We start from the raw sequence: 20,750 nt of genomic DNA on the forward strand, positions 1-20,750 counted from the left end.
CTTCCCATTATCTGTAGGATGAAAATTTGCATCCTCATCCACTCTCAGCTCCTTCATCAGCACCATGTCTTCTTGCATGCCACCATGTCTGTGAAGGATGATCCTAGATTAAACCTCTGAAGCTTTACTTAGTCATCTAGCTAAATATTTTCCTTTGTAAGTGGTCAATGTGTACTCCACAGCAACAGAACCTCTAACAACATGCTGTGTGCTAAAGAACACAAGCTTATGTGTGGTTTTGTTATAGGAAAGTTTGTACCTAACAGGAGCTAAACCCATTCTGTATGAGAGGACCGTGGCTGGTTTGGAGGGAATGCACAGGAGGAATTGCCACCTACCCTGTCATCTGTTTGTAGTTATTTGAATGTAGTGTAGGGACTTCTGTGTAGTATGTGATACTTATCCATCCCTGTGTATGGTTGAGATGAAAAGAAGAGAAATATAAGAGAAAGAGACACTTGCCTTTTGTGAATATCGTGACCATGATAATAAGGCAGGGGATTATTTAGTAAATTTCAATAAGGAATGGGGTTTATATAAGTGGGCATAAAATTGTTAGAGGTGAGGTATATAGTCGGCCCTGATGTGTATATGAGAAAAGAGCTGTTATTATGTCGTGAGGGCAGCGAATAGCAAATAAGACCTGAAATATAGACATATATGTGTATTCGAGACTTTGCCTATACACAATATGATACTAAATAAATCATGAACCAACGCTATGTGGAGGGCTTGTAGTTTATGTTTGTTTACCTTGCAGGCCCTGACACCCAGTTGTCTGTGTTCATGCATTTCTCTGTGTGTTTGTGTGTGGTTTTGACTTCAGGGTGGAGATGCATAACAGGTGCCATATGAGACTGTACTTTTGTCATTTAGAAATATATATTTATTAATATAACAGAGTTAAAATACAATGGAAGGGAACATCTTGGTGGCCTAAGCAATTGGGGCCCTTACGGATTACACTATCACATCATCTCTTTCTTTGAAGCTTACACAAGGATTCAGAGTTCAGTCTGGAATGGGCATGCCACAGATCAACAGTGCACCGAGAACATGCGAAATTCGCTTCCTCATCCGTTTCCAGCCCGTGAATGGCCTGGATGCAGAGGTTGTGGATCCGATCTGAGGCTGGTCATTGGGAATATTGGGTTCCAGGGATAGTTTCTGTGTCGAGAAGTCCATGTTCAGAAACAATGTGGGTCTTCCATCCAAGGGTGGTTCAGATAAGGAGAGATCACCAGGCGAGCTGTCCAAAGAATTCATGTTGTCTCCAATGTCCCCAGTAGCACACTTGATAACATTAGCCATCATGACATCTCCTTCTGGGACTGTGACGTCTGAACAGGGATTCAGCTCCAGGCAGGAGTATTTATTGAGCTTGATAAGACTTTGACATTTCTTGTGTCTTCCTTCTACACCCTCTTCTTTAGATTGTCTCTTCCCAGCTTCTCTTTTTGAGGCAAGGGCTGGTTCACTGGCTCTCCTCTTCAATGAGAATAGAGGGTGATGAGCATCTATGTGGCTGCTCTTTAAACACAGATGTTCAGTTTGCTGGAAACTGATCTCACACCACAATTTGTGTTTTAGAATATTAAAAGTTGCTGTTACTTCATTTGGTTGCCTGTATCTTAGTGATGAAAAAATATCTTCCAAGTTATAACCCATGGTGCACATAGTCTCTACAAGCCTTGGAAGGATTTCTTTAGTTGTAGGTGCTGTATGTTTTTTAATGGTGCCCAGCCATGGTCTTTTCACAAGTTGACTTACTGTTATTCTCCTGTTGGTGGGGACCGTAAGTAATCGTGCAATGATGACAAAACAGGGTTTAGACAAGTCAAAGGGGATGGGATACCTTGTTTTAGTAATGAGCCTGTGCATACCATGTAATGTGTCCTCTGTGTATGGAAATTGTCCTGTGACCATTACATATAGGAGGACTCCCAAGCTCCACATGTCAACAGCCAGCCCATCATAAGGTTTCCTTGCCAACATCTCTGGAGCCATATAGTGTAAAGAACCACAGACCTTCTTCAACATTTGCCGCTTTGCAAGATGAATTGCCAAACCAAAATCACAAAGCTTGACATTGCCATCTTCGTCAATAAGGATATTCTCCAATTTAATATCGCGATGGGCAATGCGTCTTTGGTGGAGAAAGTGCACGGCTGATACGACCTGTTGGAAGATGGGTCTAGCCTCCTGCTCCTTTAAACATCCAACCTCACTGAGGAACATCTGTAGATCCTTTCCAGCCACATACTCCATTATTAAATAAGTCTTTGACTGTGTGTCAATGACGTGAAAAAAATGAATGATGTTACTGTGTTCCAAAGTCTGAAGGATCTTTACTTCAGAGTTCATCTCATCCACAGTATTGCTTTTTTTCCTAAGGATCTTGACAGCAACCTGTGTTTTGGTGGGAATGTGGCAGGCAAGCTTCACCTCCCTGAAAGTACCTACGCCTAGAGGTGTTAAGATCTTGAACTCTTTGTCCAGGATGTCGTCGTCCCAGGGGCTGGCCATCGTGTGTCGTCTCAATCCACCTACTTCTCTTGTTGGCAGGCAATGCTAGAAACAAACATTTAATCAACGTTACGATTCAGGTCTAGCACTATGAATCCATGGTTATCAAATCTTAGATTTCCCAAACAAAACTAATGATGCACTTCAAGGACATAGAAATACTAGAAGAACCCAACCTCAAAGCAGTAAACAATGAATCACAGTAAAGATGAAAGAGATAATCGCTGATGTGTCCATTCAAATACATATACTTACATCAGAGAAATAATGATTTGATTATTTTCAACAATGAACCAAATGAAAATCTTTGGCCAATCTTATCAAGTTTAAGAGATACAAATTAAATTATAGGTAAAAAGGGATAATGTTCTAGCCAAATAACAATCCAGATAATACCTTCTGGATACTTCAAATATTAAAACCTAGGGAATTTGAAAGAATGAAAAAAATTCCTAGATTTGTGTGAACATTGCAATATGATAAAAGAAAACCCCTTAAACACATGAGACATACGTAGCAAGTGTGGCTATTGAGAGAAACACATAAAGCCATGGTGCTGGAAATATCGTGTTATAAAGCTGGGTTGTTTTGTGGCTGATGTCATTTCAGTATACATTCTCTATCCTGCACTGACTTACTTCCTATCAAGTGTCGCCTTTATGACTTCCAAAGCTTTCCAATCAGCACTGGCTTATTGTCACTTAGTGCTCAAAAAACCTGAGTTCGTGCTAAGAAAACCACCGTGGTAGTTTGAATGAGACAGGTCCCTACAAAATTGGGCATTTGAGCACCAGTTTAGGGCCCATTTGGTTAATTTCATGTGGTGGAGCCTTGTTGACTTATTAGTCAGAGTTCTCTAAACAACAGAGCACCTATTACTATGAACCTCTCTCCCCCTTGGAATTTATGGGAATCACTTACACGCTGCTGTCCAGGGAATCCGACAATGGCTGGCTATGAACTGAAACTTCAGAAATTTCAGGAGTTGCTCAGTCCACAGTGCTTTCTCTCTTGGCTCGTCTTCAGTATCTACTGGAATCCCAAAGAAGTTGGTTCTTATACCCAGGAAGGAATAAAGATGCGAAAAAGGTGAGGGCCAGAGACAAATGAGCCAAAGCCTCCTCCTGCGTGTTTATATAGTCTTCCAGCACAAGGCGTGGCCGAAATTAAGGGTGTGTCTTCCGGCATCATGAACTGGATTAAAGGCGTGTGTCTTCCCACCAAATTCAATCATCAAAGGAGTGTCTTTCCCTCCTTGAGATTGAGAACAAACCAATCAAAAATGATCCATTACAGGCGTGCCCTCCATTTTTGACTTGTAGTTCATTCCAGTTGTAGTCATGTTGGCAATCAAAAATAACACTCACAATTGCAGAATTCCCTCCATTTTATTGACCTTGAGATTAATGAGCTTAGCCTTCATCATTTGCTGTCTGTGCTTTCTGATTTAATTTTAAAATGTTAGTGGGTTATCCCACCGCCCTAGCCTTTAGAAAACTGCAGTGTGTCACACAGCATATTCTTCTGCCCAGTCAGGTTTACAATGCAATTAGTCATTAGACTTTATTTTTTCTTTTTATTACATTCTTCTATTACTTTTATTTTCGGCTCTTTGGATTTTAGGCTCTATGGTTCCTTTAACTTTTTGGATGTTGTAAGAGGGTTTATATGTGTAACGGCCCTGGTTGTCCTGGAACTCCATGTGTAAACCAGGTTAGCCTTGAACTCACAATCAGATGTGGATGATTCTGCCTGAAGGATATTGAGATTAAAGGTGAGAATCACCACTGTTTGACAGTTTCTGGTTTCTTATGGATGATAAATACCAGATCAGCACTGGGGTTCATCTCAGATATCACACAGAAAATGGGATCCTATTTTTGACAGGGCTTTGGGGTGAGGATTATTAGTGTCTCCTTGTGAATTCTGGGCTGCCAGCCACCTCTCTTCCCTTCAGGCCTTCCTCTCTAAGGTTTACCAGGCTCTACCTTTAGGCTTGTAGGTGGAGACAGCACCACTGTCCCACCTTCACCCCCGTCCCTAAATCCCACCAGGTGAGTCTCCCAGGAGAGCTGGCAGTGCTTACTGCACCAACAGCACCTCCAAGTTACAAGCTCCAGGTAGATAAAAGACCTGTCCTATTTAGAGATGACATCTGCTTGCTTCTGCAAAACCAGATTGTGGAGTAGTTGTTGGTGTGTGTGGACTGAATGCATTGGATCTTATACAATATAAATACAATTCTGAAGCCATTTCTGACAATTCTGAACCTTCTCAGCCTCCGTGCCAAAGTGTTTCCCCTCCTCCCCTAGGAGCCAAGGACCTAACAGCTACACTCACACGTACTCAGTTCCTGAACAATTACCCATACACGTATGTTTTGATTCAGTCCCTGGGAAATGCGCTCAAAATGACCTCTTACCTCATCTGATCTGACAACAGCTCTCCAGCCAATTATTGGTAATAGGCCTTTCGAATAAGCAAATCATAATAGTCAAAGAACAAGCCTGTTGCTTCTGTGTGTATGTGTGTGCATGTCCATTAATAGTAGCCTGTACCAGCTATTCAAGATCTCTCGGCTTCCCGAATGCTGAGGAACCCTGTGATGAAAAAATTAATAAAATCCTCATGCTTTCACATAAGCTGTGGTGTGATGGGTGGTCTCTTGGGCGACTCCTCCTCAGTGTTTGGACTGTAGGATCAAAAAATAAGCCCTGATGGCATCAGAGTTGGTCAGCCTGCATGGAGTTGGATCCTGTGTTTAAGGAGAAAAACACATTAAGATATGAAATAAAGGGAGTGGTGATGTCACGGCAACATCAACCCAGTTAAGGTAACAACTAGTGAAAAAGAATTAAAGAAAAACTGAGAGCCAGCAGCTGTGGTACGTACGTTTAATCCCAGCTCTAGTAAGGTATAGGCTGGTGGATCTCTGAGATTTAGGCAAGCACAGTATCCACAGCAAATTCCTGAGAAGTCAAGCAAAGTTAGTGAAGGAAACAAAGAGAAACCGAAAATTGGTGAAGGTATAATTAAATCAGCTAGTAACAGAACTTGGCAGCCTTAGCTACATGGTTCTGACATTAAAATCAAAAGCAGAAGAATGGCATTTAAGTATCTCGCCTTTCACCTAAGGAAAGCAGATGAGGCCAGGTATTTGTCAAGAGTGACCCTCAATGGAAGCCTATAGTGAAATTGTGTGAAGGTGTGAACTTGAAACCTGTATTGCCTAGAGTACACCAAGATTTTGTGGATGCCAGAACCATTGGTTATCTGCCAAGTGTAGCTGCTTCTCTTGAAGCAAGAGAGGGGGTCACCCCAAGAGACACTCTCAGAACGGTTGATTCAATAGCAGGAAGAATTTTTATTCTGCTGCTGTGGCAGAGATTCCTCAGCCTTGAGAGGAAAAGGAACCCTTCTTTGACTCCTACAGGCCCTTTTAAAGGAAAAAGCACAAAATCAGGGAGGGGTAGTACAAAATCAAAGGGAGAGTCCAGAAATCATTTGTCAACTATTTTGACTAGTTCATTCCACGGCCAGCTAACTCGAATTGATCAGTGCTATGGCGATTACAAGGAGCAACACCTGCAGCTCGTCTCACCCCAGGTCCAGGTTCTGGGTCTACTGTGAAGACTAGAGAGGGGATGGAAAGTACTCAAAACTCCAGTGCATATGGCGTTGGTTACCAGGGTAGTGGTTCCCAGGAAGGGGGGTGCAGTAATGCTAAAGTGCCCCAAAGTTTTTCACTCTAGTGTAGCATCAACCTAAGTGAAAACAGTATGTTGACAGTTAAAGCACTAGGGATAAATGCTGGTTCCACAGTCAGTGGCCCAATCCTCACAACTCTCCATCACATTCAGGGGTTCTAATTTTCTTTTATACAGGTTCCATTCTATCAGTCCAGAGTCACTGATCTCTCACTATCTCATATCAGCTATTCCTGAGAGTATCACAATCATAGTTTTGATCGCTAGGCTCGTTCTCTCTCTCTTTTTTTTCCATTTTTTTAATTGTGGTAATTTTTTTGCTTTATAAATAATATCATTCAAAGTTTCCACATTTCCCCTTCTCCCATTTCACTCATGCTCCCCCACTAACGCTATCCCTCTCACCCTCCAATCCTAAGAGGGGGCAGGGTGGTACCCTGCCCTGTGGGAAGTCCAAGGTCCTCCCCCTCCTTCCTGTCTTAGAAAGGTACGCATCTAACTAGGCTAGGATCCCAAAAAGCCACTACATTAAGTAGAGAAAAATCCCAGTGCCATTATCATTGGCTTCTAATTCTGTCCCAACTGTCAGCCACATTCAGAGGGTCCAGTTTGTTCCCACGTTCGTTCAGTCCCAGTCCAGCTGGCTTTGGTGAGCTCCCATTAGATCAAGCACACTGTCTCAGCTGGTAAACCAACCCCTTGCAGTCCTAACTTCCTTGCTCATATTCTCCCTCTTTCTGCTCTTCAACTGAACCTTGGGAGCTCAGTCCAGTGCTCGGATGGAGGTCTCTGTCTCTATCTCCATCTGTCGCCAGACGAACATTCTGTGGTGATATTCAAGATAGTCATCAGTCTGACTATGGGACAAAGTCAGTTCAGGCACCCTCACCTCCACTGCCCAGGGTCCTAGCTGCAGACATCCCCGTGGAAACCTGGGAACCCCTCTAAAGCCAAGCCTCTTGCCAACCCCAAATTGGCTCCCTTAATTAAGATATCTTCTTCTCTGCTCCCATATCCTTCCTTCCTCCATCTCAACCATCCCACTCCCCCAAGCTCTCCCCAAACCTCTTCTTCTCCCTACTCTCTCTCCCTCTCCTCTTTCCCTACAACATCCCATGCCCATGCTTCCACCTTTTGCCTGGCAATCTTGTCTGCTTCCAAATCCAGGAGGATCTCTAAATGTTTTCCCTTGGTTTCACATTATTATTTAATCGGAAGAGAGTGAAGAATGAGTGAGGAAATGAGAAGGGAGTTTGAACAGGGATAGCTATGTGTAATGAAAAAGACCATATTATAAAAATCATTTAAAATGGAATGTTGCCAGCAATGAGCTGAAAAAAGTTGGATATTGGAAGAGCATTTTGGCATCAGACTTAAAGATGCAGACTTTGAAGTAAGCACTGATTTTTTTGGTCCAGTTTGCTTTGGTCTAGTATCTCCTCACTATGTTCTCTTTCCTACTTTTTGAACAGTAGTGCATATCTTTTAACATTTTAGGTTGAAAGTGTTTAAAATGGCTTTTGTTTTTTAATTTTCCAGCAGATTATAATTAAAATATTATATGAACCTCCTCAGAGTAGACAGTCAACGTTGAGTTCAAACATTGTTGTGACTGTGATATACAAAGGGGCAATTTGAAGCTGCATAAAATGAAATTTGCGTTATGATATTGCTACAAGTTTATAGGGCACAGGGACGAAAGGTGGTAGCTTGAATGTAACCAGCCTCGAAAAAATCCCAGGGTGTGGCGTTACTAGGAAGTGTGCCTTTGTTGGAGAATTGTGCCCTTGTTTTTGGATGTGTATTACTTTGGAGGTGAGCTGTGAGGTGGCACATAGACTCAAGCCATGTGCAGTGTACTACACCACTTCCCAGTATCTGTAGGATGAAAATTTGCATCCTCATCTACTCTCAGCTCCTTCATCAGCACCATGTCTTCTTGCATGCCACCATGTCTGTGAAGGATGATCCTAGATTAAACCTCTGAAGTTTTACTTAGTCATCTAGCTAAATAATTTCCTTTGTAAGTGGTCAATGTGTACTCCACAGCAACAGAAACTCTAACAGCATGCTGTGTACTAATGAACACCAGCTTAAGTGTGGTTTCGTTATAGGAAAGTTTGTACCTAGCAGGAGCTAAACCCATTCTGTATGAGAGGACCGTGGCTGGTTTGGAGGGAATGCACAGGAGGAATTGCCACCTACCCTGTCATCTGCTTGTAGCTATTTGAATGTAGTGTAGGGACTTCTGTGTAGTACGTGATGCTTATCCATCCCAGTGTATGGTTGAGATGAAAAGCAGAGAAATATAAAAGAAAGAGACACTTGCCTTTTGTGAATATCGTGACCATGATAATCAGGCAGGGGGTTATATAGTAAAGTTTAATAATGAATGGGGTTTACAAGTGGGAATAAAATTGTTAGAGGTGAGGTATATAGTCGGCCCTGATGTGTATATGAGAAAGGAGCTGTTATTTTGTCGGGAGGGCAGTGAATAGCAAGTAAGACCTGAAATATAGACATATATGTATATGTGAGACTTTGTCTGTACACAATATGATACTAAATAAATTATAACCAACGCTATGTGGAGGGCTTGGAGTTTATGTTTGTTTTCCTTGCAGGCCCTGACACCCAGTTGTTTGTATTCATGCATTTCTCTGTGTGTGTGTGTGTGGTTTTGACTTTAGGGTGGAGATGCATAACAGGTGCCATAGGAGACTGTACTTTTGTTATTTAGAAAAATATATTTATTAATATAACAGTTAAAATACAATGAAAGGGAATATCTTGGTGGCAAAAGCAATTGCGCCCATCACCGATTACACTTTCAACACATTTTCTTTGGAGCATAAAAAAGGATGCAGAGCTCAGTCTGGAATGGGCATGACACAGATCAACAGTGCATCGAGTACATGGGAAATTCATTCCTCATCCGTTTCCAGCCCTTGAATGGCCTGGATGCAGAGGTTGTGGATTCGATCTCAGGCTGGTCATTGGGAATATTGGGTTCCATGGAAGGTTCCTCTGTCGAGAAGTCCATGTTCAGAAACAATGTGGGTCTTCCATCCAAGTGTAATTCAAATAAGGAGAGATCACCAGGCCAGATGTCCACAGAATTCATGTTGTCTCCAATGTCCCCATTACCACACTTAATGACATTAGCCATCAGGACATTTCCTTCTGTGACTGTGACTTCTGAACAGGGCTTCAGCTCCAAGCATGAGTATTTGTTGAGCTTGACAAGACTTTGGCAACTCTTGCATCTTCCTTCTACACCTTCTTTTTTTGATTGTCTCTTCCCAGCTTCTCTAATTGTTGCCAGGGCTGGTTCACTGGCTCTCCTCTTCAGTGAGAATAGAGGGTGTTGAGCATCTATGTGGCTGCTCTTTAAACACGGATGCTCAGTTTGCTTATGACTGTCCTCAGAGCTCAATTTGTGTTTTAGAATATTAAAAGTTGCTGTTACGTTATTTGGTTGCCTGTATCTTAGTGTTGAAAAAATATCTTCCAAGTTATAACCCATGGTGCACATAGTCTCTACAAGCCTTGGAAGGATTTCTTTAGTTGTAGGTGTTGTATGGGTTTTTACGGAGTCCAGCCATGGTCTTCTCACAAGTTGATAGATTGTTATTCTCCTCTTAGTGGGAACCATGAGTAATTGTGCAATGGTGATGTGACAGGGTTTTGACAAGTGGTCAAAGACAGGATACTTTGTGTTGGTGATGAGCCTGTGCATACCATGTAATGTGTCTTCTGTGTATGGAAATTGTCCTGTGACCATTACATATAGGACGACTCCTAAGCTCCACATATCAACAGCCAGTCCATCATACGGTTTCCTTGCCAACATCTCTGGAGCTATATAGAGCAAGGACCCACAGAGTTCTTCCAACTTCTGCCCCTCTGCGAGCTGAATTGCCATACCAAAATCACAAAGCTTAACGTTACCATCTCCGTCAATAAGGATATTCTCCAATTTAATATCGCGATGGGCAATGCGTCTTTGGTGGAGAAAGTGCACGGCTGATACGACCTGTTGGAAGATGGGTCTAGCCTCCTGCTCCTTTAAACATCCAACCTCACTGAGGAACATCTGTAGATCCTTTCCAGCCACATACTCCATGATTATATAAGTCTTTGATTGTGTGTCAACGACGTGAAAAAAATGAATGATGTTACTGTGTTCCAAAGTCTCAAGGATCTTTACTTCAGACTTGATCTCATCCAGAGTATTGCATTTTTTACTAAGGATCTTAACAGCAACCTGTGTTTTGGTGGGAATGTGGCAGGCAAGCTTCACCTCCCCGAAAGAACCTACACCTAGAGGTGTTAAGATCTTGAAATCTTTGTCAAGGATGTTGTCGTCCCAGGGGCTGGCCATCATGTGTCGTCTCAATCCACCTACTTCTCTTGTTGGCAGGCAATGCTAGAAACAAAAATTTAACCACCGTTAAGATGCAGGTCTAGCACTATGAATCCATGGTTATCAAATCTTAGATTTCCCAAAGAAAACTAATGATGCACTTCAAGGACATAGAAATACTAGAAGAACCCAACCTCAAAGCACAGCACCTTATACAAGAATACAGTCAACCTCTCTCCCCTTTGGAATTTATGGGAATCACTTACACGCTGCTGTCCAGGGAATCCGACAATGGCTGGCTATGAACTGAAACTTCAAAAATTTCAGGAGTTGCTCAGTCCACAGTGCTTTCTCTCTTGGCTCGTCTTCAGTATCTACTGGAATCCCAAAGAAGTTGGCTCTTATTCCCAGGAAGGAATAGAGATGCGAACAAGCTGAGGGCCAGAGACAAATGAGCCAAAGCCTCCTCCTGCGTGTTTATATAGTCTTCCAGCACAAGGCGTGGCCGAAATTAAGGGTGTGTCTTCTGGCGCCATGAACTGGATTAAAGGATTATCTTCCCCCCAAATCCCCTCTTCAAAGGAGTGTCTTTGCCTCCTTGAGATTCAGAATAAACCAATCAAAAGTGATCTATTACAGGTGTGCCCTCCTTTTCTGATTTGCTGTTTACTCCAGAAGTAGTCAGATTAGCTATTCCTGTGGTTATCACTAAAATGGTTTTTGAACCCTAGTCTCATTCTCTCTCTTTTTTTTTCCTTTCCTTTAATTGTGGTAAAAAAAAATTTTATTGCTTTATAAATAATACCATTCAAAACGTCCACTTCCTCCCCTTCTCCCATTTCTCTCATGCTCCCCCTCTAATGCTCCCCCTCTCACCCTCCAGTCCTAAGACTGGGTGGTACCCTGCCCTGTTGGAAGTTCAAGGCCCTCCCTGTCTATCCGGTCTTAGAAAAATATGCATCCAAATAGACTAGGATCCCAAAAAGCCAGTAAATATGTAGAGACAAGTCCCTGTGCCATCAGCATTGGATTCTCAATCTGCCCCTATTGTTAGCCACATTCACAGGGTCCAGTTTGACCCCATGCTCGTTCAGTCCCAGTCCAGCTGGCTTGGTGAGCTCCCATTAGATCAGGCACACTGTCCCAGTGGATGGACCAACCCCTAGCGGTCCTGACTTCCTTCCTCATATTCTCTCTCTTTCTGCTTTTCAACTGGAACTTGGGAGCTCAGTCCAGTTCCCGCATGGAGGTCTCTGTCTCTTTCTCCTTCTGTCCCCAGATGAAGTTTCTGTGGTGATAGTTATCAGTCTGACTACAGGACCAGGCCAATTCAGGCACCGTCTCCTCCACTGCCCAAAGTCTTAGTTGTGGACATTCCAGTGACACCTGGGAACCACCCTAAAGACAAGCCTATTGCCAACCCCAAACTGGCTCCCTTAATTAAGAAATCTTCTTCCCTGCTCCCATATCCATACTCCCTCCATCTCAACCATCCCACTTCCTCAAACTCTCCCCAACCCTCCGTTTCTCCATTTTCTCACTCCCTCTCCTCTTCCTCTATACCACACCACACCCATACTCCCAACTATTGCCTGGGAATCTTGTCTGCTTCCAATTTCCAGGAGGATCTAATATGTTTCTCCTTGTGTTCGCATTATTACTCAGATGGAGAGAGGAATGGAGAATGGGTGGGGCAGGAAATGGGAAGGGAGTAGGAACTGGCAGCTATGTGAAATGAAAATGTATTATAAAAATCATTTAAAATGGAAAAAAAAGTATGTTACAGGCAGTGAGCTGAAAGGAGTTGGATATACGATGAGCTTTTTGGTATGAGACTTAACAATGCACAGTTTGGAGTAAGCACTGATGTTTTTGGTCAAGTTTGCTTTGGTCTAGCATCTCTTCACTCTGTTCTCTTCCCTACTTTTTGAAGAGAGGTGCATATCGTCTGCCATTAGAAGTTGTAAGTGTTGAAAATGGCTTTTGATTTTTAATTTTATAGCAGAGTATAATTAAGAGATTGTATGAACCTCCTCAAAGGAGGATTCAACTTTGAGTTCAAACATTGTTGAGACTGTGGTATACAATGGGCGAATTTGAAGCTGCATAAAATGAAATTTGCATTATGATATTGCTACAAGTTTATACGGCACTGGAATGAAAGGTGGTGGCTTGAATGTAACCAGCCTCGATAAAATCTCAGGGTGTGGCATTAATAGGAAGTGTGCCTTTGTTGGAGAATTGTGCCCTTGTTTTAGGATGTGTGTCGCTGTGGACAGAGCTTTGAGGTGGCACATGGACTCAAGCCATGTGCAGTGTACAAAACCACTTCCCATTATCTGTAAGATGAAAATTTGCATCCTCATCCACTCTCAGCTCCTTCATCAGCACCATGTCTTCTTGCATGCCACCATGGTTAGGCTGCATGATCCTAGACTAAACCTCTGAAGCTTTAATTAGCCATCTAGCTAAATATTTTTATTTGTAAGTGGTCAATGTGTACTCCACAGCAACAGAAACTCTAACAGCATGCTGTGTGCTAAAGAACACCAGTTTATGTGTGGTTTTGTTATAGGAAAATTTGTACCTAAGAGGAGCTAAACCCATTCTGTATGAGAGGACTGTGGCTCTTTTGGAGAGAATGCACAGGAGGAATTGCCACCTACCCTATTATCTACTTGTAGTTATTTGATTGTAGTGTAGGAACTTCTGTGTAGTACGTGATACTTATCCATCCCAATGTATGGCTGAGATGAAAAGAAGAGAAATATAAGAGAAAGAGACACTTGCCTTTTGTGAATATCATGACCATGATAATCAGGCAGGGGGTTATATAGTAAAGTTTATTTATGAATGGGGTTTATATAAGTGGACATAAAATTGTTAGAGGTTTGGCATATAGTCGACCCTGATGTGTATATGAGAAAGGAGCTGTTGCTTTGTGGGGAGGGCAGGGAATAGCAAGTAAGACCTGAAATATAGACATATATGTATATGTGAGACTTTGTCTATACACAATACGATACTAAAAAAGTCTTGAACTGATGGAGGAAGTTCATTGGTTAAAAAATAAAGGAAACTGCTTGGCCCTCATAGGTTAGAACATAGGTGGGTGGAGTAAACAGAACAGAATGCTGGGAGGAAGAGGAAGTGAGCTCAGGCTTGATAGCTCTGTTCTCTGGGGCAGATGCGATGAAGCTCCGACCCAGGAAGGACATAGGCTAGAATCTTCCCGGTAAGCATACCTTGGGGTGCCACACACTTTATTAGAAATGGGCTAGTCCAGGTGCGAAAGTTAGCCGAGAAGAGGCTAGATATAACGGGCCAAGCAGTGTTTAAAAGAATACAGTTTGTGTGTTGTTATTTCGGGGCATAAGCTAGCCAGGCGGCCAGGATCTGAGGCAGCAGGAACATAGCCCGAAGCTCCCACTACAATGAACCAAAGCTATGTGGAGGTTTTGGAGTTTATGTTTGTATAACTTGCAGGCCCTGACACCCAGTTGTATGTGTTCATGCATTTCTCTGTTTGTGTGTGGTTTTGACTTCAGGGTGGAGATGCATAACAGGTGCCATAGGAGACTGTACTTTTGTCTTTTAGAAAAATATATTTATTAATATAACAGTTAAAATACAATGAAAGGGAATATCTTGGTGGCAAAAGCAATTGCGCCCATCACCGATTACACTTTCAACTCTTTTTCTTTGGAGCATAAAAAAGGATTCAGAGTTCAGTCTGGAATGGGCATGACACAGATCAACAGTGCATCGAGTACATGGGAAATTCATTCCTCATCCGTTTCCAGCCCTTGAATGGCCTGGATGCAGAGGTTGTGGATCCGATCTCAGGCTGGTCATTGGGAATATTGGGTTCCATGGAAGGTTCCTCTGTCAAGAAGTCCATGTTCAGAAACAATGTGGGTCTTCCATCCACAAATAAGGAGAGATCACCAGGCCAGATGTCCACAGAATTCATGTTGTCTCCAATGTCCCCATTAGCACACTTAATAACATTAGCCATCAGGACATCTCCTTCTGGGACTGTGACTTCTGAACAGGCCTTCAGCTCCAAGCACAAGTATTTGTTGAGCATGATAAGACTTTGGCAACTCTTGCATCTTCCTTCTACAGCCTCTTCTTTAGATTGTCTCTTCCCAGCTTCTCTAATTGTTGCAAGGGCTGGTTCACTCGCTCTCCTCTTCAATGAGAATAGAGGGTGTTGAGCATCTATGTGGCTGCTCTTTAAACACGGATGCTCAGTTTGCTTGTAAGTGTCCTCAGAGCTCAATTTGTGTTTTAGAATATTAAAAGTTGCTGTTACGTTATTTGGTTGCCTGTATCTTAGTGATGAAAAAATATCTTCCAAGTTATAACCCATGGTGCACATAGTCTCTACAAGTCTTGGAAGGATTTCTTTAGTTGTAGGTGTTGTATGTTTTTTTATGGGGCCCAGCCATGGTCCTCTCACAAGTTGACATATTGTTATTCTCCTGTTGTTGGGAACCATGAGTAATTGTGCAATGGTGATGTGACAGGGTTTTGACAAGTGGTCAAAGACAGGATACTTTGTGTTGGTGATGAGCCTGTGCATACCATGTAATGTGTCTTCTGTGTATGGAAATTGTCCTGTGACCATTACATATAGGATGACTCCCAAGCTCCACATATCAACAGCCAGCCCATCATAAGGTTTCCTTGCCAACATCTCTGGAGCTATATAGAACAAGGAACCACAGAGTTCATCCAACTTCTGCCCCTCTGCGAGCTGAATTGCCATACCAAAATCACAAAGCTTGACATTGCCATCTCCGTCAATAAGGATATTCTCCAATTTAATATCGCGATGGGCAATGCGTCTTTGGTGGAGAAAGTGCACGGCTGATACGACCTGTTGGAAGATGGGTCTAGCCTCCTGCTCCTTTAAACATCCAACCTCACTGAGGAACATCTGTAGATCCTTTCCAGCCACATACTCCATGATTATATAAGTTCTTGATTGTGTGTCAATGACGTGAAAAAAATGAATGATGTTACTGTGTTCCAAAGTCTCAAGGATCTTTACTTCAGACTTGATCTCATCCAGAGTATTGTTCTTTTTACTGAGGATCTTGACAGCAACCTGTGTTTTGGTGGGAATGTGGCAGGCAAGCTTCACCTCCCCGAAAGAACCTACACCTAGAGGTGTTAAGATCTTGAACTCTTTGTCAAGGATGTCTTCGTCCCAGGGGCTGGCCATCATGCGTCGTCTCAATCCACCTACTTCTCTTGTTGGCAGGCAATGCTAGAAACAAACATTTAATCAACGTTAAGATGCAGGTCTAGCACTATGAATCCATGGTCATCAAATCTTAGATTTCCCAAACAAAACTAATGATGCACTTCAAGGACATAGAAATACTAGAAGAACCCAACCTCAAAGCAGTAGGCAATGAATCACAATAAAGATTAAAGAGGGAATCGCTGATGTGTCCATGCAAATACAAATACTTACATCAGAGAAATAATGATTTGAATATTTTCAACAATGAACTAAATGAAAATCTTTGGCCAGTCTTATCAAGTGATAAGAGATACAAATTAAATTATAGGTAAAAAGGGATAATGTTCTAGCCAAATTACAATCCAGAGAATATCTTCTGGATACTTCAAATATTAAAACCTAGGGAATTTGAAAGAATGAAAAAAATTCCTAGATTTGTGTGAACATTGCAATATGATAAAAGAAAAACCCTTAAACACATGAGACATACGTAGCAAGTGTGGCTATTGAGAGAAACACATAAAGCCATGGTGCTGGAAATATCGTGTTATAAAGCTGGGTTGTTTTGTGGCTGATGTCGTTTCAGTATACATTCTCTATCCTGCACTGACTTACTTCCTATCAAGTGTCGCCTTTATGACTTCTAAAGCTTTCCAATCAGCACTGGCTAATTGTCACTTACTGCTCAAAAAACCTGAGTTCGTGCTAAGAAAACCACTGTGGTAGTTTGAATGAGACAGGTCCCTACAATATTGGGCATTTGAGCACCAGTTTTGGGCCCATTTTGTTAATTTCATGTGGTAGAGCCTTGGTGACTTATTAGTCAGAGTTCCCTAAACAACAGAGCACCTTATACAACAGTACAATCAACCTCTCTCCCTCTTGGAATTTATGGGAATCACTTACAGGCTGCTGTCCAGGGAATCCGACAATGGCTGGCTATGAACTGAAACTTCAAAAATTTCAGGAGTTGCTCAGTCCACAGTGCTTTCTCTCTTGGCTCGTCTTCAGTATTTACTGGAATCCCAAAGAAGTTGGTTCTTATTCCCAGGAAGGAATAGAGATGCGAACAAGGTGAGAGCCAGAGACAAATGAGCCAAAGCCTCCTCCTGCGTGTTTATATAGTCTTCCAGCACAAGGCGTGGCCGAAATTAAGGGTGTATCTTCTGGCGCCATGAACTGGATTAAAGGCGTGTGTCTTCCCACCAAATTCAATCATCAAAGGAATGTCTTTGCCTTCTTGAGATTGAGAACAAACCAATCAAAAATGATCCATTACAGGTGTGCCCTCTATTTTTGACTTGTAGTTCATTCCAGTTGTAGTCATGTTGGCAACCAAAAATAACTCTCACAATGGCAGAATTCCCTCCATTTAATTGACCTTGAGATTAATGAGCTTAGCCTTCATCATTTGCTGTCTGTGCTTTCTGATTTAATTTGAAAATGTTAGTGGTTTATCCCACCGCCCTAGCCTTTAGAAAACTGCAGTGTGTCACACTGCATATTCTTTTGCCCAGTCAGGTTTACAATGCAATTAGTCATTAGACTTTATTTTTTTCTTTTTATTACATTCTTCTATTACTTTCATTTTCGGCTCTTTGGATTTTAGGCTCTATGGTTCCTTTTACTTTTTGGATTTTGTAAGAGGGTTTATGTAAATGGCCCTGGTTGTCCTGGAACTCTGTGTGTAAACCAGGTTAGCCTTGAACTCACAATCAGATGTGGATGATTCTGCCTGAAGGATGTTGGGATTAAAGGTGAGAACCACCACTGTTTCACAGTTTCTGGTTTCTTATGGATGATAAATACCAGATCAGCACTGGGGTTCATCTCAGATATCACACAGAAAATGGGATCCTATTTTTGACAGGGCTTTGGGGTGAGGACAATGAAAGCTTCTTTGTGAATTCCAGGATGCCATCCCCCTCTCTTCCCTTGAGGTCTTCCTCTCTAAGGTTTGCCAGGATCTACCTTTAAGCTGGTAGGTGGAGACAGCACCACTGTCCCACCCTCACCCCCGACCCCAAAGCCCCCAGGTGAGTCTCCCAGGAGAGTTGGCAGTGCTTACTGCAATCACAGCACCTCCAAGTTACAAGCTCCAGGTAGATAAAAGACCTGTTCTATTTAGGGATGACATCTCCTTTGCCAAATCAGATTGTGGAGTAGTTGTTGGTGTGTGTGGACTGAAAGCATTGTATCTTGTACAACTTTAAGGCAATTCTGAAGCCATTTCTGACAACTCTGAACATTCTCAGCCTCCGTGCCATAGTTCTTCCCCTCATCCCCTGGGAACCAAGGACCTAACAGCTATGTATGCACATATGTTTCCAGAAATTGGGGCAAGACAACCTTTAAGATGTTGACTCGGTTCCTGAACAAATACCCATACATGTATGTTTTGATTCAGTCCCTGGGAAATGGGGTCAAAATGACCTCACACCTCATCTGATCTGGCAACAGTTCTCCAGCCAATTATTGATGGAGCATGGTCATTGGCTAATAAAGAAACTGACTTGGCCCATTTGATTGGCCCGTCCTTAGGTGGGTGGAGTAAACAGAATAGAATGCTTGGAGGAAGAGGAAGTGAGCTCAGATGCAGGGCAGCTCCTCTCAGGGGCAGACACAATGAAGCAAGCCGCCAGGTCAGACATGCTGAATCTTTCCCGGTAAGACTGGTGCTACATAGATTATTAGAGATGGGTTGATCGGGATATGAGAATTAGCCAGTAAGGGCTAGAGCTAATGGGCCAAGCAGTGTTTAAAAGAATACAGTTTGTGTGTCGTTATTTTGGGGCATGAGCTAGCCATCGAACGGGAGCTGGGGCAGCAGGAACACAGCCCGCAGCTCCTTCAACAGAATGGCCCCCAATGTGTAGATGACTATATCCACAGAAAGCCTTAGAAAGCTTGGGAAAGAATAGAGTAAAGCATGTTTTCTGGTAGCAGCAATTTCTCAGGTCTACCCTGCTTGCTAGAGGCAAGCAAGCACTCTCATCTAAGAGAGGCTTCCTGACTCAGCTTTAGCTGCAAAACCCTGTAGCTCATTAAGAGGCCCTGCCACAAAACACTTAAATGGTACTGATAAAAGCTGACTGAATGCTTGTTTGTTTTCGGCTGTAGCAGGAAAAAAAAGTTGTGCTGTTTTAAAATGCTGGCGTTCTGGTCTGTCCTGCCAGGGCAAACTCTGACTGTTTGAGGCAGGAGGGCCGACTATAGAGAGAGGACTTGAGTGTTGTCTGTGGACGTAATGCTGCAGTTTGCTTGTTGGCAAAGACCTTGAAACGCCACAGACTTGTGGTGATAAACATGGCTACAGCCGGTACCTCTGCCTTGAGGCTGGAAAGCTAAGGAATGGGCTGGATTTAGCTGGCAAAGCCATGGCTTTAGTCCTATCTGCATTGCTCAGTAATTTAAAGGCTCGTGTGGTCAGAAAAAGGGAGAGAGATACATTAAAGAAAGATTCAAAGTCAAAGAAAATGTTTAAATGATTTACAGTGTGTTAAAAATATATGCAGGCTATAAGTTAAAATTCTTAAAGTACAAAACAAAACAAAACAAAAAAACGGAAGAAAGAGAGTAGTTGGGTATGGTAGTACACACCTTTAATCCCAACACTTGGGAGGCAGAGGGAGATTGACCTCTGTGACTTCAAGGTGTGGGAGTACACACCTTTAATCCCAATGCCTGAGAGGCAGAGACAGAGGGATCTCTGAGAGTTCAAGGACAGCCTGGTCTACAGAGTTATTCCAGGACAAAGATACACAGAGAATATAAAATAAAAGTAAAAATAAACAAAATAGAGGTTAAAATAAAGCCGCACAAAGATGGAAAATACAATGAGAATCTTGATACTATATGCTATTATGCTCTATTTGAATTGTTTGAATGCTGAGGAAGGAGCAACAGCTGCTAAAAGATATTTGTTTATAAATGCTACTGAACTAATACAACATAGATATTTTGAAAATACCTTGACTTCAGAATTTGGACCTAAGGATATGATACTTTGGAAAAGAGATTCTTCTTTTGTTTTCACAGAGAATGAGACTCTATGGATTGCTTCTTCGATCCCAATATGGTATGATAGACCACGCCCTCCTGAAGGGTTGCTGTGAACACCCTTAAAAAATTGCTTCGCTCAACTGCCAACTGAGATGAAACTAGCAGACAGGTTATCCCATAAAAGACCTGAATAACAGCGCCCCATTCAGCAGGAAGCAGTTTGGAGAGAAAAAACTGCGTCCATGTTCCCAAATATTGTTTATAAATGTTCTTTTACATTTAAAGAGGGAGATGATATATATAGATGTGAGTAATTTGCATTGATATGAATCTTGGTTTATTGATATAAATTTAAGGTCAATCTTCTTATATGTATATGTATTTCTGATCTTGATTAAGGTATTGTGATTGTGTAGTTCATGTAAAAATGTAATGTATATAGGTTGTTAATGGATAATCATCTATAATAGTCAAGTTTATAGTCATGTTAGTTAAGATTTTCTAGATGTACATAGATATATTTTAGATAGACATTCTTCATATCTTTCAAAGACTACGGAATATGCTATTTAATGTTTTAATAACTTAAGACTTTTCATGACAATAAGACACTCTGCTCCTGGTACCACCAATCTACTTTAAGAGGAAGATGGGCATCGAAGAGGATCCTTATGGAGTTTGATAGCCATTTGGGCAAGAAACTGCTCTTGCCTGGACTGTTGCATAAACTGGACACAGAGAACCCACAGAGAGAGGACTGTTGAACTTGCCTAAAGGTGAGATGATCTTTCGGGGTTCCTGATTCATGAAGGAGTCTGCAAGACATTCTGCAGGACACAGCAGATAGTGACTGAACTGACTTTGAAATTTCCTGCTTCATGGAAATTTCTCT

At 42.1% G+C, this 20,750-nt stretch overlaps 2 protein-coding genes across 2 annotated transcripts; both read right to left on the reverse strand.

Annotated features, from left to right (window-relative positions):
* Positions 1-1,011: 1,011 nt before the first annotated feature.
* Positions 1,012-2,526, reverse strand: LOC130890391 (putative sperm motility kinase W). The gene has a single exon (XM_057794322.1). It carries the CDS (start codon positions 2,524-2,526, stop codon positions 1,012-1,014), a length of 1,515 nt encoding a protein of 504 aa, XP_057650305.1.
* A 6,603-nt stretch (positions 2,527-9,129) lies between these two features.
* Positions 9,130-10,620, reverse strand: LOC130890392 (sperm motility kinase-like). The gene has a single exon (XM_057794323.1). It carries the CDS (start codon positions 10,618-10,620, stop codon positions 9,130-9,132), a length of 1,491 nt encoding a protein of 496 aa, XP_057650306.1.
* Between the last annotated feature and the right edge of the window lie 10,130 nt (positions 10,621-20,750).

Source organism: Chionomys nivalis, chromosome 19 (genome assembly GCF_950005125.1).
Source record: "Chionomys nivalis chromosome 19, mChiNiv1.1, whole genome shotgun sequence".
NCBI classification, from domain to species: domain Eukaryota; kingdom Metazoa; phylum Chordata; class Mammalia; order Rodentia; family Cricetidae; genus Chionomys; species Chionomys nivalis.